Below are 19,556 nucleotides of genomic sequence, written 5' to 3' on the forward strand. Positions count from 1 at the left end.
ACAATCAAGAGAAGACTTCACCATGTGAATACAGAGGGTTCACCACAAGATGTAAACCATTGGTGAGTCTCTAAAACAGGAAGGCCAGATTAGAGTTTGCCAAACAACATCTAAATAAGCCTTCACAGTTCTGGAACAACATCCTATGGACAGATGAGACAAAGATCAACCTGTAACAGAGTGATGGAAAGAGAAGAGCATGGAGAAGGAAAGGAACTGCTCATGATCCAAAGCATACCACCTCATCAGTGACGCATGGTGGTGGTAGTGTCATGGCGTGGGCATGTATGGCTGCCAATGGAACTGGTTATCTTGTATTTATTGATGATGTGGCTGCTGACAAAAGCATTAGGATGAATTCTGAAGTGTTTCGGGCAATATTATCTGCTCATATTCAGCCAAATGCTTCAGAAATCATTGGTCAGCGCTTCACCGTGCAGATGGACAATGACCCGAAGCATACTGCGAAAGCAACCAAAGAGATTTATAAGGGAAAGAAGTGGAATGTTATGCAATGGCCAAGTCAATCACCTGACCTAAATCCGATTGAGCATGCATTTCACTTGCTGAAGACAAAACTGAAGGAATGATACCCCAAGAACAAGCAGGAACTGAAGACAGTTGCAGTAGAGGCCTGGCAGAGCATCACTAGGGATGAAACCCAGCGTACGCTGATGTCTAATTGATCTCCAGACTTCAGGCTGTAATTGACTGCAAAGGATTTGCAACCAAGTATTAAAAAATGAAAGTTTGATTTATGATTGTTAATCTGTCCCATTACTTTTGGTCCCTTAAAAAGTGGGATGTACATATACAAACTGTTGTAATTCCTACACCGTTCACCTGATTTGGATGTAAATACCCTCATATTAAAGCTGAAAGTCTGCAGTTAAAGCACATCTTGTTCATTTCATTTCAAATTCATTGTGGTGGTGTATAGAGCCAAAAAGATTAGAATTGTGTGGATGTCCCAATATTTATGGACCTGACTGTATGTTTCATTAGAAAAAAAGACAAACGCCTATGGTTATCACTCCGACTAGTTTGCAGAGATATCAACACTGGATCTATATTGTGAATATTGCAATCTATTTGTTAATCTAAATTGTATATTATTAAGCAAACAAAAAATAAAACACAAAAATAATTCTAGGCTACATATGGGAATGGGAGCCATGTAGTGATGTGACTATAAGGGGTTTTGCATCATAATTGTTACTATCTTGAGGATTTTATCAGATCGTTTGACCAATCAAAATTCTAAATCAGAACTATTCAATACACAAACACAAAAACATTAGCTGCATTTTGTATTAATGTGCCAAGCTGCTCTCTCTATGATTATTATGTTGCTTGGCAATGGCAAAAAAACTACATCTAGGCTAATGAACTACTTGATGGATAAATTGTATCAACGGAACATTGGCATTTTTATCATATTGCTGTTGTTCTGATTTTATGCAAGCAAAGGCACTCAAAGATGTGGGTTTGAGGCAATCCACTTCAAATTGCTGCCTAACACCCCTTGGCTGTGGTAAAACAATGGACCATTTGGACCATATTACAGAAAACAGATATTTGCTTTGCATGTCAGGGATAACACTCGGACCGGATCAGCCTTCCAAAAACAGTTTTAGCAGGTAAACCTTTCACAGGCAGGTCATCTTGCCTCAGCAGTTCTGAGGCTAATAGGGGTTGTTCTGGAATTAAATGAAAAATCATTTTAAATACTGTACATTATATTGTCTTGATCAGCAAGGATAATATTATAACTACACATTTATTTCACTGACTAAGCAGCTAACTGGTTTTATACCTAAAGGAGACAGTAATTTGATTAAAAACCTATCCATTTGTACATTTTTGGTGTATCTTCTGCAACCAACAGGCATTTTAACATTGGAGTATTGCTACCAGCAAATGATTGATTTTGTGAAAGCCATGAGAAAATCTCTTCATATTCATAGGTACTGGAATGATCCATTCAATTCTGAATATTCAAGTGTTTTATTTTTCCATTCATCTTTAAAATACAATGAAGATTAATGATATGCACTGAGGGATGAATGAATATGTTTTTTTCTCAGATACAGTGAGATGATTCCTGTGTAATCAGTCTGTAGAAATCCTGCATGACAATCTCTTACTTCAAGAAAAAAAATAGCTCAGAAACTAAATTCCTAACATATCATAACCTGAAAAGTAAGTTTAAAAATGCCCAGAATAATCTAGATGAGCAGCTTCAGTTTACATCTAACCTTAAAAACAGATACCAACATGAGTAGAGTTAGTAACACGAGTGACTTAAGAATCAAATCACAGAGGTATTACACAGGAATCAATTAGTTACAAAAACAATTCAACAATTCTTTTTTTTCCGACAAACATTGTAAAAGACATGATTATTTCTCATCACCGTCATGTACAGAGGGTGGCCCTAAAATACCTATTGACCTTTTAATATCCTTTATTAAAACCAGCAAAAAAATACAAACATAAACATTGAAGTAGCTACATGAAGAGAAAAGAGCGATTCACATTAGATTCACATGTTCAAGTCCATCTAAAGCAAACAAGTGGTGATTAGGATGCTGTACACTTTTTGCTGTTGCCACAGAGAAGAACATAAGTCCCCCGGACATCCTGTTTTACCCACGGAGGGCTCAGGCTCGGTCCTGGCCATGTGTTGGAGCAAGGTTGAAAACTTCAGAAGATCCAGTGGTTTGGTGAATCCTGGTAAACCTTCTCTAAGAGGACTCAATCCATGAGTGTATGAACAGTCTAAATACACTCTTACCTGCTGGTCTCTTCAAAATCATCTTCCTTGTTGAAATTCACAATATGTGAAACTTAAGGATACAAAAGTACATTATAAAGAGATAAATCGTTACTGCAAAGTTATGAGTCATTGCTCATTTAAATCTGTACCGCTGCAAAACAACATTAAAAATAAAGATCAACAGCTTTCCTAGAGTTTCCTAGCATGTCCTTAACAATACTATACACCCGTTGCGATGCGGCTTTTGGCGTTAATTCTTTTGCCATGTCAGCGAGGTGCGATTTCATCCCTCAACTAGCGTCCGAATTATCTCTGTGGTTTACAACTGATACTCTATTTCACCCGAACCAGCTGGCTCCACTATATTACGGTGCAGCTAATGGTGTGCGATATTTCAAGACGTGAAGACGTTCGTAGTGTGACACGTAACCCACAAACTGTTTAAAGATTTCAAGCATAATGTGAGTGGTTCATGCAAAGTCTTCACAAGAAGAGCATAAGAATGAAATGTGTGAAACCTTTCTTGCTAAAAACGAATGTGATCCATTCCTAACACGGGTTTTACCAAGCATGAAGCCACCAGCAGCAGAACGTCATTAGCTTACATGACAGGCAGCGTCCATGCCATGGCAAACATTTCTATAGTCCATCTCTTAAATAATATGTCGAAAGAGCTAAAAACGGAGCAAAAACATAACACTAGTTGGCGAGCATACAAATATGTGAGCAACCCGTACACAAAACCGGCGACCGTCCCGAGACTACCAGAATGCTACTTCTGGCTTAGCAAGACACTCTGGTCCAAAATGTACAAACCATGCTAGAGGCACATCTGAGCTTGGTGTAAAGCTGATGGGAGAGACCCTCAATGTTCAGAAGGCCTTGAAAAGACAGAAATGAAGGCTCAACTGCGCCAAGAGTCGGATGAATCAAGAAGAAGCCTGTCGATTGGTTTGGATGGAGTTTGAGCAGGTGGTGATGGCAAGGTCATTGGAAATGGATGAGATCTATTTACGACGTTCAATTGACGTGGAGAGATAAAGTGAATGTGGAGTGGAAACAGACAGCACTCTGTCGCCTAAATAATCCCCTCACATGGGGCCACTCTAGGCTGCCATCTGCCTGAAGGAGCACAAGAGAGGAGGTCGCTCTGGTAAAGGACAGCCCACCGAGGCCACAGATTCAAACACAGGTGCCCTGGTGAGCGTGGGGCAGAGCTTTGCGGTTCTTCATGCCTTGGCTTTTCTCTTTGAAGTCCATGGGCTTCTGCTGGGACGTGTCGATAAGAGCGCTGGCGATGGCTATACCTGCAGACAACACACAACAAAGCAAGCCAAGGGTCAGAAAGGAGCAGTACAGACTCGCAGAGAGCATTCAAAAGCGAAAACGCTTCATTTACATGTCAAAGCAAAGGTTTTTTTTTTTTTTTTTAAAGGGACAATGGTAACTTTAAAGCTATCTCTTTCAAAAGAACAACAATTAGCTCGTTCATTTTTAAAGAGGGATTCCTGACTGTTCATGCATAAAGAAGTTTTAAGAAGTCACAGGTCACAGGTTTCAAGGATCATCCCTTTCTCCTATTCTGTAGCCACTTTTCTCTCATTGTAGAATGGGGGTTTAAAGTGAGCTTGACCCCAGCAGCCTATGTTTTGCACCAGGATTCTGTCACGGACTGCTGAGGTCAAAACCATGGCTGCAACCCCAAAGCAGCATGTCACAGATCATCCTACAAACACAACGGCCACTTCTGTGCTGGTCTGGCACTGCTCCCTCCCTGCTATTGAAGCAATACAATTATCGGAGGGGAACAATTCGTTACTTCAGACAGGCCAGGGCAAAAGGAATTGAATTCAGCACATCAGTGGGAAGCCGGAGCTTCAAGCATTCAGGCAAAGAGGATTTACATCCAAGAACAACCTGAGCCTCAGACAGTTACAAACTGCCCTACATCAATTTATTATCCATCACACCTGGGCCGCAGGGAGGAATGTTAAAACTACATGTATGTTAACAGAACAGTCCTCGGGATTGAAGCGCGTGGTGTACGCCCACTACCAGAGTGCCTTTAGAGCTGGTTTTGCATGAACTTAAACTACTCACCATTCAGGTCAAAAAAGATTGGACGTGAGCCAGTAATGATGGGTCAGCAGTGTAGTACAAGATATATATAATTTTTTTTTTTTTTTTTGATAGGTCAGATCATGAGGATTGTGGAATAAAAGAGCTAGCTTTTAGAACTCAATATCTTCTACAGTGATATATTTTCATTTTAAAATCAGCAGTTTTATTGTATTTAGTTTTATTTTAATTAAAAAAAATGAATCATTTTGGATAAACAATGGAAAGTAAAATGCCAAAATATCTGCTTGAAGTATTTATTGTTTTTATTTATCTTTTATTTTATAATTATGATATTTTACATGACAGAATCATTTTGGCTAAGTGAACAAAAAAAAACAGATATGTGCTTGTAGTATTTTATTTTATTTATTTTTATTTTGGCTAAGCAATGTAAAGAAAAAAATGTGGAGAAATGTGCTTGTAATATATATATTTTTTTTTATTTGAATTATTTACATTGCTTAGCTAAAGTGATTCCATGTTATATAAGGCTGGCATTCTGACGGAACACCATACACATCAGAATGGCATACCTTCGGTTAATGTGCAGGCGCAGCAGTGAAATTGGTGGAATTGCGCATGCGTTAAATTTAAACATAATTTCAGCATACCTAAGATTACAAGCGGTAAGTGTTGGTGTATTATATCGCATATTATATACAAATATGTGTTTATATACAAATATGTATCAAAACAGCATACCCCTTTCTAAACTGTATTTTTATTAATTTCCACTATAAAACTCAACTTCTGGTATACTATTCTGACAAAGTATGCTACATCGACAGAACACCGGTCGTGCACGTTTTCCCACTGAAATCCTAATGAGAAGTAAAGAAGGTCACTTATTTGAACATAAACATGCAGCTGATTTTGTTAGCCAGGCGTGGAACAAGAAAGACATTCTGCACCGTGGAAATCTCGTAGGATCTGTGAATATAATCAATACGGTTAGAAGCGATCAGCAGCTGTCTGTTGGCTGAGTTCATTATCGTGTCCCAGCGCTAAGTCGAGTGGGAGGCTGTTTCAGTTAAACAAAAAAAACCAAAAAAATGTTGTACTTTCAGGATCATACTCGCATCACGCCAGGGAGACGTGCAGACAGAGAAGGGTGACAGCTGACAAAAGCGGCCTGCTCTGCTCCAAGCTCCTACATCAGTCAAACACAGATTGGTCTGCTTTGTGAAGGTGATACACTGCTTTATCCTAGCAGACAAACACCTACACATCCATCCTGCTGTGAAACTTCCAAAAAGACGAACAAAAAACAAAACTCTTTGACGACAAAGCGACATCTGTGCACGAAGCTCCTGTGCTTCTCTCCAAAAATATTCTGTTGATTCATAAGAGTCTCAGCATTTTCCCCCCTCAGTCTCTTTCTCCTTTTATTTCTCACTCTTTATCTGATGTACCTCTCTCCAAAAGTGCAATGACGAACTTCAACAGCCCAGCGAGCAGCCACTCTAAAGTTTTCAGTGTCATGAAATTTCAAAGCTCCATCACGACAGATCCAACCTCCTTTAGATATCACCAAAATACTCTTTTTGAGCATATCAGTTGTTGTTTTTGTTATGTGCTGTTATTTGTTGCCTCTCTTTTGAGCTCGTCAAACAAACGAGAAGCTATTAGATAAGCTTTACTGAAACAAAAGTTGTTGTTTTTTTCCTTCAGATCAGTAAAGTTCCTGGGGAGCAAGTCAAGATTAAAGGGACATGGTCCAATAAAGCAGCATGCTGACTGACAGGTGTGCTGAGAAGAGGAGGGGGTAAAAGGTTTTTTTTTTATCCCAGTCTTATCACTCTGTAGCTCTTAAAGACCGACTGAGGTCTATGAGACAGACCTCGAGCTGACATGGCTTTTAAAGCACTGCTGTCTCAATATATGCGTGTGTGATACATCAGTACGAGCTCTCTGAAAAGGTGCTGTCAGTTGAAGGTGAAAGACAAAGATTGGGGAAAAATACAGAAACTGGACACCATCGTTATTGAATCGATAATTTTTTGTTTGTACATTTGTAGAGGCTGTGTTTGGTGCTCACAGGGACAAGACAATCCCGCGTCTCAAAGTCAAGGACACTGAGTGGTACAATGTCTCCTCAGATTTTATTGGTCCAATAAGCTGTAACAGACTATATCTTTTTTTATTCAGGCTATAGGCAGGAGGCACAGAGACTTGGGTAAGCCATAGTGGTGTAAGAGGATATGACCCGCAGTCACAGACGAACTTACATCAGACCACCAGGGGAACGCTGGAGAACTTCTCTGACTTCCTGCATGAAATTGATTCCCACATGGGGAATGAACCAGACTGCAACATAATAAGTGAGCAGCAGGCATGTTAATTCGGTGTAAAACATTACCTAATAAGCTGTCTGTACCACATCGGAATTTTAAATTTCAGTCAAATTTTATGTTAGGGATAAACTTAAGTCCACAAGGAGATAAATCACAAAAGAACATGCAGTAACAATTGGTATATATTTATATAAATATATCGTTTGTATGTATCTATTTAACTATATTGGTATTGGCAGAGGTCGAACTTTCTTTTTTGGGGTTGGAGAGGGGGGGGTCCTTTAGATAATTTTACATAATGATTATTTTTTTTTAAGGTTTTTATTTAAAGAAAAAACAGCCTAATTAAATGAACTAGTATTTATAAGCTTTTTTCCCTTGTGGAGCCTGAAATTTTGATATTTGATAATTTTACATTTACATTTATTCATTTCGCAGACGCTTTTATCCAAAGCGACTTACAAATGAGGACAGTGGAAGCAATCAAAAACAACAAAAAGAGCAAGGATATATAAGTGCTATAACAAGTCTCAGTTAGGTTAACATAGTATACATAGCAAGGGCATTTAAATATTATAATAAATCAAATGAAAACAGAAAAAATAGGCTAAATTTTCTAAAATAGAATAGAAAAAGAATAGAGCAAGCTAGTGTTAGAGGTCATATATATTAGGGCTGTCAAAAATAGCGCGTTAACGACGTTAATTAGTTGTTTATTGTTAATTACGTCAAATTTTTAACGCATTTCACACTTACGCAGTGTGATAAATTTTTCAGGTCAGGAAAGTCTCGTCGATCTATGAATTCTCAAGATAGTAAAAAACAGCGGCGAGCGCCACGATGAAAACACAGAAGAAGCTTAAGGTTTTACCCCAGTTACTCTCAAATACATTCATGCCAAGCTCAATTAACAGAGACGACTTTTGTAGTTCATACGCTGGAGCTTCTTCCTTTGTTTCACACTGCGCATGCGCAGAACACCTACATGCAATGCAGCAAAAATTACAGCTGTTTGGAAAAACATATGCATTTTTACTTGGTTTTACTGGCGCTTGAAGCCTTCAGAACGTGAAAATATTGATCCTAAAGTATTGTGGCAGAGCAAATGAACACCCCCCAAAAACAAGAGTGCCCAGAGTGCTGCTGCTTATGTGATGGTGGCGCATGTTCGCGTTTCTGAGTTCTCTATGCATAATTTCATAGATATGTGGCTATATTTAACCACTGGTTCACCTAAAACTCTTACACTATCTGTAGTTAAATGGCATGGTTTGATATAGTGCTCAGGTAAATTTGATCTAAATTTGAGTAAATGTTAAACTTTTGAAATTCAGAAAAAAATAACCACATATTGATGAATCAATACATGAAAATTATGTATCTGTGTCCTGTTATTTATCTTTTGTTATGCATTTCAGAAAAAATGGTTACGATTCAGGTGTAAATGAAAATAGTGATTAATCATGATTAATCCACTGAAAATTCTGATTAATTTGATTAAAAATTTTTATCATTTGACAGCCCTAATATATATACACACACACACACACACATATGCCTGGTCAGCTATCCTTGTGGGGACTCTCCATAGGCGTAATGGTATTTATACTGTACAGACCGTATTTTCTATCGCCCTACACCAACCCTACCCCTAAACATAACCCTCACAGGAAACTTTCTGCATTTTTAGATTTTCAAGAAACTTCATTCTGTGTAATTTATTAGCTTGTTTACCCGTGGGGACCTCAATTTAGGTCCCCACCATGACACGAGTCCCCATGAGTCTGTGTGTATTCAGGTTTAAGTCCCCACCAGAATAGAAAAACAAGTACACACACACACACACACACACACACACACACACACACACACACAATTGCATAATAAATTAAAAGAAAATGGAATACAAAAAGATTACAAAGGTAGTTAGATTTTTTTTAAGAACAGAATTAGAATAGTGAGTGCTAAAGTTAGAGAATCAAATAAAGATGGAAGAGGTGGGTTTTAAGCCGATTCTTGAAGATGGCTATGGACTAATGGCTAATTAATTAATAATTAAACAATATTTTACTAAATGTGTTTTTGTGCTGAAGCCTTGGCTGGTTTAGGCCTGTCATGGATAAATAATAATGACAATAAAACCACCAGTAGGTGGCATTAACTCCCCGTTTTAATCATAGAATTTACGAAAACATGTACATGGTGTCCGTGACTTCACCCGTAGATTTCAGAAGAGCAATGTTGGCAGCACATCACCGCGCGTCACTTCCAGATAATCAAAAATGGGCAAAGATGCGGGAGCAGTTACTAAAACCACGCCCACCTAGCTCCACGGTGGTTACAGTAGCGGCAATCCACCTGTCACTCAAGTAACCACGCCCTTAATTATGCAGAACTTTAAGGCTTAATATAATTCAAATGGATGAGCTATATAAAATAAAATAAAAATTCCACAGTTATCATGAAGGGCAAAATTAGCTATATAAGACCAAAACCACTTTTTGTAATAGGCTGTTAAAAAAAAAAATTCTGCTATTAATTTGGCCATTTTAGCAGGGTGAGTCCATAGGTCTGTCTCCCTTTTGGAGCCAGCCTCTAGCGGTCAGTTGATGAATTGCAGTTTTAGACACTTCTGTGTTGGTACTGATATTCAGAAAATTACACTGCTTTTGCAATTAATATAAAAACAAAAACTCATACATTTTTCTTTAATTGCTTGAATCATAAGGATATTTTAACTGTATTCTAATAGGCTTCATTGTGCAGTGAATGCTTTTGGACTCACGAGAGGTATTTGTTTGGCTTTTGCAAAGTTGATGACTCAATAATGCCAGCTCTCTTATCGTCTCTCAATCCCTCACAGTGACACATACAGCCCAGTAACATTATGACAGGGGAATGTCTTTCAATTCTAGTCAAGGAAAAATCATACCTTTTCTGTTGTCTTATTTTTAAAGAACCTCAAAAGTTGCACTTTAAAATTTACAAAAACCTGCTTCAGCTTGTGGCAGCTTATTACAGTACCGAGTTCTGATTGGCCAATCACTGTTATTCATGAATTATCTTAAGTACAGGATTTTAACATTTTATTTGCATAATGAATTTGACATAATTCACATTATTATTCCAAAGGGTATGGTAAGGGGAGATGGTGGTTCTAGTAAATTCATTTCTAGCATTCACTCACTCATTAGGGTTTCATTTTGAATTTATTTAGACAAAAGAGTAAAGAATTTTGATATCTGCCAAAGCATCAAAATCAGTGTTCGCCAGATATTTAATACTGGTATATCCAAGAATTTCAGAACAATGAGCCAATGCATTTGTGTCTGCATAATGCTTCTATCTTCATTTTCCAATAATCAGTGAGCAAATAAAATCAAACCCATTAGCATGGTGTTGCCAGCACCATGCTCTACAGTTTGAGCTTCAGACAAAGTAAAACAAGATACATTTAAATGTAAACTGGGGAGACATTTTAGGACACCTTTTTAGAATTACTGACCTGTCTGGCCGGGTGGAGGAACACCAGCTGCCCCTCTTGGGAGGCACATAAGCACTGTGAGTACCGCTGCTTTACCCCCTGAACAGGGTTCTACAGCAACTGGTTTGGGCGGTCCCTGTGGAGAGATCAGAGTACAGGAAATGTGTCATCTATAACAAGCCTCCTCCTGAACACATCACCATCAGTCACAAATGTCAAAGTACTCAGTGTGAGCTAACATTGTAGGATGTCTCGCATGTCGACAGAAAAGGAAAATTCCCATTGCGATAATCTCAGTAACAAATCATCTCCCTGAAACTCAATGCAAGACACTTTCAAAGTTCACATCATGCACGCACATGCAGAGAAAATTTGACATTTGAGGTTGTTGACTACCAGCTCGGGTCATGTTGTAGCACCAGCTCTCAGTCAGTCTCAGTATAAATGCTGCCTTGGATAAAAGTATGCATGAGCGAGTCTCTGATGCAACATTGTGGAATGAAGAGGAAGGAAGCCACAGGCAATTGTGATCTTAAAATGTCATGTTTTATCTCTCATTACAGATCATTCAGAGCTGATTCACTGGCATACATATGAATGCTTTTCTGAAAGGATTTGACGATTGTTTTATGTGTTTTAATCACAAAGGGAGTCATAAATGTCCCTGCCAATGAATAAAAGTATTGTCTTTTAAGATTCCCTCAGCTCATTAATACACTCTCATTTCTGGCCCTCCACACACATACTGACTCAGCTATATAGTGGCTTTATTCACCATTTAATGAGAGTGCCTCTTCAAGAGCTCTTCCAAGAGCGTGCTGCAAGATCACAGACTTTGGCAGACTTTGGCAGCCAATGGCTCTCCACAAAAATGAAGCTTTAATATCTTACCTCAGTTGCCAAAATACGTAGAAAAAAGTGAAAGACAAAAAAGGAACAGACGCCAACTATTATTTTCTGCCAAGAATGGTCTTCATCGAGCCTATAATGAATTAAGCACCAGTCGTCAAAACAAAAAAGTTACTCTAAGGTAAACAGGAATGTTTAATACAAATCTGGCCCTTTCCCACCTTAATATAATTATGGTAATTATTGAAGCACACAGAAGATATTTAAATGAGTTCGCTGTGGCTTTGGACTGATAGGCAGATCGTTAAAATGTGTCCTATTCCGTCATATCACACAACCCAAAAAACTTTGCCCATATACATTTTCACATTAATCCCAGCGAATGTGTTCAGTTCTAAAAGGAAAAAATGCCCAAGCCCATCGCATTCTCTCATTTCGTGAGAGAACTCGTGGAACGTGATGGCACAGGCATGGAGGGGCTTGTGAAAGGTCAAATTAAGCTTGTGCTGACAGTGATGTCCATCAAGCTCGGCGGACAGAGGCTGTTATCAGAGCAATATCTGTCTCTTTGAGAGGAAAAGAGGCCACTTGTGCTGCACTTAAAAAGTTCAAAGCCATTGTTTCTGAGTGACAGGGGGTGTCTAGCTTCTCTTCTAGCTCTCTCATTCCTCCGTGTACAGAATATCATTGTTTTTCCTTTTGAATCTCTCTCTCCCTCACCATGCAAGCGATTTCTTTATCAAATTCAGTCTGTAGTCTGTAAAGATATATTCTTCTCTTGCTACTTAGATCTTAGAGGGATAGTTCATCCAAAAATTAAAATTTGATGATTATCTGCTTACCCCCAGGGCATCCAAGATGTAGGTGACCGTCACGAGCTGCAGGGATTAATATAGATTTGTTTTTTTTTTTGCTCTCATAGATTATGTTACCATTTTTTATGCATTGTACAGCTGAGAGACTGCAACGACTGAAGCTAAAAATCATAATTTGTGTTCTACTGAAGAATCAAAGTCACTTACATCTTGGATGCCCTGGGGGTAAGCAAATAAACATCTAATTTGAATTTTTGGGTGAACTATCCCTTTAAGGATAAGGTTAAGTTTACACCACAAAGTAAAATGTAATCATAAGGATTTAGGTCGATACAAATGTTTGCTCTACTAGCCAGACTATAGGGGTTTAGCACCCCATTTATCATAAGTGATAGACAAAACAAACCGCGGCATCCTCAAGACTCTTCACTCTGCTCCTTATACACAAATGCATCCTCTTGCTTTTGAATGATACAGCAAGCCTCTTATTTCTAGCAAAACACACCAATTAAGTGATTCATGCTAAATATCACACTTAATTACATATCTCCATTTTCAACCCTACACTTACACGCATCCATTTCTGGCCAGGGCTATTGTCTGAGCTTGGTAGTTCTCCATGATGTAAAGATCCATTTTAATTTCACACCCAAACATTCATTACAATAGGCTCTTGTTCAAAGGGGTGACCACTTCCTTACACTTTTAACTTAAATGACAGAAAAACATGTTTAAAGCTTTGTAACATCTCACACAGAAAAAAACACATAATTCAAAATAAATTATTTTATTATAAATAGGATATTGTGAAATAAAGCAATTAATTACATATTTTATTACTCCTTTATACAACAGGGATGCTATTTATAGAATTCCTATAAACCATCCATCATATAACACCAAAATGACCCTAAAAGGTTCTCATTAGTCTGTTATGTGTTTGTGGGGACCATGTATTCAACGTATAGACTGTATAAACCACCTAACAAGATCTTTATTCCTCCCAACAACTCCAAACGACCAGACAAATCAATTTTCATGCACTTACTCTCATCCCTTATGGTTTCGGATTCAGTGATATTCGTCTCATTCACATTAGCCTTGCATCATACAGATTACAGTAATCCAATTGCAGGCCATTTAGAAAGCATTGCTATGATGCAGTTAATGAATAACAATACCGTTTAGAGTCCCACTAGCAGGCTAAAACGAGGTTTGTTTGAAAAACGAGATTACAGCGGATTACATTACACACGTGCTGCAAAAATGCACTGGAGAGGGTAATTTAAGAGGTTTTCATAAATTCATAACTTGCGCCGTTTGCACTAAAGACATAAATGATAGCTCAAATCATGGTGTTTTGAGAATACTATAGACTGCGTGTGTAAAAGACCATAGTTTTATAAATATATATAAAAAACATCCCAAAAGTTTGAGGCCAAACAAACGTCTTACAAACAACACATTCAACTGATCAAAAGTGACAGAAAAGGCATTTGAAATACTATTTTATAATGCTGATTATTAAATTAGTTGGAAGATTTCTATTCATCCTGAAAATAATTTATCATGGTTTTCACAAAAATATTAAGCAGGACAACTGTGTTCATTAATAATGTGAAATGTTTATTGAGCACAAACTCCGCATATTAGAATGATTTCTGAAGGATCATGTGACCCTGAAGACTGGAGTAAAGGATTACTCCACCACGGAATCATTAAAATAGAAAACAGTTCTTTAATATTTCATAACATTACTGTTTTTACCATATTTTATGAATGTGTGTCATATGAGGAAAACAAAACAAAAAAACCTTAACATCCCCAAACTTTTGAAGTAGTTTATACACTGGGAGATTAATAGTTATAATGTGTTTCTCACAGGCAAGCATCACATTTTCTTCAGAAAAAGCTTTCAGCTTTTCAGCTTTCTTTCAGCTTTCGCCAAAGAGCATGCACATCATGAATAAGCCTCAAACCTAAAAAGTAAACTCTAAAACTTAATTTTACAAAAACACACACCTTTGAACATGAAAAAGGACAAATCCAGAAGTGTGAATATTCATGAAAGACTTGCACGTTTTGTCTCGGGAGAAAACAAGGCGGCTATAAAAAGACATGAACTAGCCAGAAAACAGATGTCTCTTGTACAGCCCTGCTAATTTACAACTAATTGAGGTCCAACTCCATCCCACTCTCCTGCATTGACTAACCTGATGAAAACAGCTCAGCGCCACTGAGCCATATTCTAATTAGACACTGAGACAAACAGGCTGATGAAAGACACTTTATGGGCCATGTCGTCCTGTCTCGCCAACGTGTCTGACACTTTCTGTGTAACAGATTTATATTGTAAATATTTTATTCACTGGTTTTCACCTTGTATCTCTTTATGCGGCCAACTAGTGATTATCTAGTATTTTTATGACCACATTTTTTCCCTTATTTCATTATTTTGGTGTCTTTATTCCACCCAACTCTAATTTCCTCTGTTCTGTTCAACTCTTAACACATTTTAAAATATGTATCGCAGCATCTGCTGCCGAAGATGTAGCCGATAAGCTGCTGCTGCCGTTGAGAGTATAAAACAGCACAGAATGAAAATGGAAATGCAAACAAAGCATTAAAGCTACAGAACAGTCCTCTTCATCTATATGTTTCTCCAGCTTTTAACAGCCTGCGGAGCATCTCATTTGCATGGCTAATAGCAGCATTCGCAGTGACAGGGAGCATACAGTACATCGCTGGTCTGTAGATAAGAGCTCACTATTGAGCACCCTCAAACACAAGAATGGCTACGTACACAGTATAATTTAAATGGTCCTCTCTTTGTTGCCTGGTGACAGCCTCCATCCATCATACTCTGAAACTGTTAACGGGCCCATATGTTGTGCGCTGGCCATAGTGGCAGAGCAGCATCTGTGTCATCTGCACCATTTAAAATGGGCTGGCCTCACATTGGCTTCATAATGCACTTCTGCTGACCTCAATGCATAACAGTATTTTTCTTCAGTCAAGCCCAACATAAACCAGACCAGTCTAGCCTAACGCACAGCCATAGTGGCCAAAATATGACCAGTGGCAGACGCAAATGGACTATGTAGAGATTACACTGAGAACAATAATTCTGACTAAAAAATATTTTTGTTAAAACACTTTCCCCCATTTACAACAGCACAATAAACTACAGTGCAAAAAGCAGCCAGATGTAGCAATGATAACAGATTTTTTTATTTAAAGATAGCTATAGTACATAAAGAATATATTTAATATGCTATTACACCCCGTTATACCCAATTTCTTTCTTTTCTGCCCATCATCTCTTAATTTTTCTATAAATAATCTTTCAAAAAAAAAAAAAAAAAAATAATCTTGAAAGGAATAATTCCCCACAAACTAAATTCTATTAATACTTCACCCTCACTTTCTGTCTTCTGTAGAAAGTTTTTGTCTGAACAATAAAAGTCAATGATATCCAGACCAACACTGGTCCCTACTTGCTTTTATTGTGCGTGTGTTTGTGTGTGAGAGAGCAAACTAGAGAAAGACACATTCTTTTCAGCATGCCACAATTAAAAGCAATTTTTCTGAAGTAAACAAGTGAATTTTGCCTAGATATTTTCAGAGATGTTAAATGTTATAGAATAATAATTTAAGCAAATCCCAATTTTGATTAACAAAAAAATTATTTCCTTAAAAGATCCAGACGGGTTTGCGACAGGTTTTCCTCACAAACACACACACATATATATATTTATTCTGTATATGTATTCTGTATATATTAGGGGTGTATCGGTACGTGTATTCGAACCGGACCGTTTCGGTACACTTTGATGTTTGAAAGTCTATACGTTAACATAAATTCAGATATAAATATAATTGAAAAAATAAATTTATAATTATCGAATATTGCACCTGTCAAACATAGTCTATTTTGCCGTCAATACTGTTGACGGTTTCCTTTATCAGTAGGCTTTATATTTATGCTCAACATGAAGTATAGATATTGTTGTCATGAAGACAAGGTCTGTCGGTGGCCTCCCTGTCACCTACAGCAGCAGGCACGGCACGGTTCTGGTGAAGCAGGCCTACAAGCTGGGATTGGTAGTGCTGCACTGTAATCATAGTTATTTATTTATATTTTTCATTATATTTTACTATATGATATTGGTTTGAGACAGACTATTTTATTTGGTGGAGAACTTTGCAGCAGTATTTTATTTCTTATTCTTTTTTTTATTTTATATTTATTTTAATAAAAAGTATTTTTTTTTTAAAAGTGTATAGTAATAAAAATGTTTAATGTTTGCATTTTTTCCCCTTACTGTACCGAAAATGAACCGAACCGTGACTTTAAAACTGAGGTACGTACCGAACCGTGATTTTTGTGTACCGTTACACCCCTAATATATATATATCAAATTTATAAACATACACACAAGATGGTCATTAAACAATTAAACAGATTTTTGGATAGACATGCCACACTGAGTTGTGGCACTGGAGCTAGATGTGTAGGTTCAAATCCATGTCATGTCCTAATCCCATTCTCCCTTTTCAACCAATACATTTCTGTCATACTTGTCTTTTACTATTAATAATACTGCAATGGGCCTATAAACTTCACAGCTACTGCACAGTAACGGCTCAAACGAACCTTGGTAAAATCTGCTATTAACATCTGTCTTGGGTGAGCTAATCTGCGATAACTACAGACAGAAGCTGAGCTACAGGCACATATTACTATGCTGAACCGTCTGGATTGTCCTCTTTTTTTATTAGCAGGTTATGCTAAACAATTCAACAGCACCAGATGCTGTCTCATTAACCTTTATAGAACAGAATTGCTCTCATTTCCCTCCTTTCACCTTCAGCTGCTGCCAGACCCCAGCATAGTGGGGCCAACATCTGGATCTGCCTCAACAGACTCCAAGGAGTGTCAATGTTGATCACCAAGCACATGATGAAGCCTGGGGAAGAGCAACATGATGGGCCACATATGCTATAAGACTAAACATAAATATATGCTTAAGGGTTTCATACTATGATGTCTCCAAATGCTAAAAATAACAAACAGAATCATAGTAGAGAAGCACGTAGAAGAAAAGCTCAGAAAGCCACTGTGGACAAAATGGCAGAGAATTTAGATCCACTGCTGAGCATTTGTTTTTTGGGTTTGATTTTGTTTCATTCAAATAGTCTCTGGATATTTTTTTTTAATACAAGCTTGAAATGCAATTGCAATCAAAGCTTTGAGGGAATGAGCTCTGAGATGAAACAGAAAGGTGGCGGCTCACAATGGGCCTCCTGAGGTGAGCCTGTGCATTACTGGCAACTGCTTGAAGATCTGTGCTGGTCGAAATGAACCCTCTGAGGCTGAGAAGGGAACAGCAGGAATCCGGTCTCAGAAGGTTGCTCTGTTTCCACTACAAAGGTGACAGAACTTAAAAAGTGATGAGACACAACAGTATCTCAGAAAAGGAACGACATGTTCTGAGAGTACATTCAGTAAATAAGGAGCTTTTGAGCTAACAAACTCTCACCGTACAGAGTGCAAAATAAGAAAAATAAGATATGCAGGTACTTAACCATCTGAAGCCAAAATGTTGATTATCAAAACAACTTCTGTTAGCAAACTTCAATTCTCAACAGCTGGCTTGTGGACGCAATTTTACAGAACTTAAGTGGCTCTTCTCACAAGGCTGATGTCCCCATAAATGAGAGCCATGCGCTCGTAAGAGTGAAGCTAAAGTTTGTTTAAAAAGATCCATGTTGAACAGCGTTCAGCTGGAGGATTGACGAGTATGTTGTTTTCTGCTCTCTTCATTTGTGGCGTGTCCTCCAACAGCCCATAATGCTCACTGAGCACCACTCCACTCTACACTAATGGATTCTGGAGAGGCACATCAAGTGCCGCTGTACGTGTGTTTCGAACGTCTCTGTTGAGCGGCAGGTACATCAGCTTTCACAGGTCTGCGTGCGAGTCTGTTGTGTAACAGCCATGAATCGCAATGCACTTAAATTAGAGCTGTCAAACTGCAAACAGTTTCTGCCTGGTATTGCTCATTAGTTAGACTGGAAACCTCATTAAGCTGCTTCTGAAGGTTAGGTACATTATATATATATAGAAAATATTATATAAAGATATATAGAAAATATTATATAAAGAAAATCATTTCAGAGCCATACATACAGGTTCCACACAGATATCTGATACTGTATATTGGCAAACATTTCGATGATGAATGCTAGCCAAGTAAACCTAACTGGTTCAAAGTTCAAAAGTCAAACTAACCTCGATTCCGCCCTGAAGCAGTTCTATCTGAGTGCCGCCCACATCCAGTGTCACCGCGACCGAGGCAAAAGGGCGACTGGCCATCTGCTGCCTTTCCCTCATCAGTTGCTGTAGCAAAAAGAGATGAAAGAAAAAGGGGGGAAAATTATGATACATTAGTAAGTATCTGTACATAAACTTCATTCTTTCACACGACTCTTAAGATGTCAGTTTTTTTTGTCAAAATCTCAGATTTAAGATTAAAAGTGGTGACTGACAGCTTAAGTGACATGACTCACAGAAAGTTCAGTGTCTGATATTTATTTTAAAACAGAAAAAAATAAAGGCACCCTGATACACACACACACACACTCTGTGAGGCAGTATGCAGGGTTGTTGAGATAAAGAGGAAGGGAAAAGATTAGGAGAAGAGAAGAGGAGAGCTTGTAAAAAAGAATAGAGGGAGACAGAAAGTGAGAGAGAGAGAGAGAGAGAGAGAGAGAGAGAGAGAGAGAGAGGCCATTGACAGCACTCTGGCTGTTTTCCAGCACAGACAGAAACAGGTGGTTGAATAATTCATTTGTTCCATATAAAAAAGTTTGGAGGACCAGACTAATCAAATGTCTGCAAAGATTGGAAGGAAATTTCTCTTGCCACAACATGCATGACAAGCAATTATTTTGCCATTGATTGCGTGAGCATCAGTATTCCAGTGGTGGAGTTTAATTAATGATGCATTCCCTGTAATTTCTCCATTCGACTGACTGGATGGTTGCCCTAAAAGCAGAATTCACAACCTTCATAGAAAATCCCATCCATAACCGATGGCATACTGCTTATTTTGCCTCTATGATAGACAGAGTTTATCTATCATATGCACATGGTGCACAATTTTCCTTGCTTGAGCATATATGAGGAGATGAGACGGACCAGGTCAGAA

General features: G+C 38.1%; 1 protein-coding gene across 1 annotated transcript; it reads right to left on the reverse strand.

Moving 5' to 3' along the window:
- Positions 1-2,451: 2,451 nt before the first annotated feature.
- LOC113072612 (attractin-like protein 1) lies at positions 2,452-18,771 on the reverse strand. The gene is made up of 3 exons (XM_026245600.1): positions 18,638-18,771; positions 10,700-10,814; positions 2,452-4,086 (listed from the first exon to the last, which is right to left on the reverse strand). Exons 1-3 carry the CDS (start codon positions 18,737-18,739, stop codon positions 3,962-3,964), a joined length of 342 nt encoding a protein of 113 aa, XP_026101385.1. The 5' UTR covers positions 18,740-18,771; the 3' UTR covers positions 2,452-3,961.
- Positions 18,772-19,556: the final 785 nt, after the last annotated feature.

This window comes from Carassius auratus, unplaced genomic scaffold (assembly GCF_003368295.1).
Source record: "Carassius auratus strain Wakin unplaced genomic scaffold, ASM336829v1 scaf_tig00009658, whole genome shotgun sequence".
Taxonomy (NCBI): Eukaryota; Metazoa; Chordata; class Actinopteri; order Cypriniformes; family Cyprinidae; genus Carassius; species Carassius auratus.

Coding starts and splice junctions, on each gene's coding strand:
- LOC113072612 (XM_026245600.1), bottom strand. CDS start 18,739: ATGAGGGAAAGGCAGCAGATGGCCAGTCGCCCTTTTGCCTCGGTCGCG. Junction 10,815..18,637: donor TGCTTCAGGGCGGAATCGAG/GTTAGTTTGACT, acceptor ATCTCTCCACAG/GGACCGCCCAAACCAGTTGC. Junction 4,087..10,699: donor TCCTCCACCCGGCCAGACAG/GTCAGTAATTCT, acceptor TGTTGTCTGCAG/GTATAGCCATCGCCAGCGCT.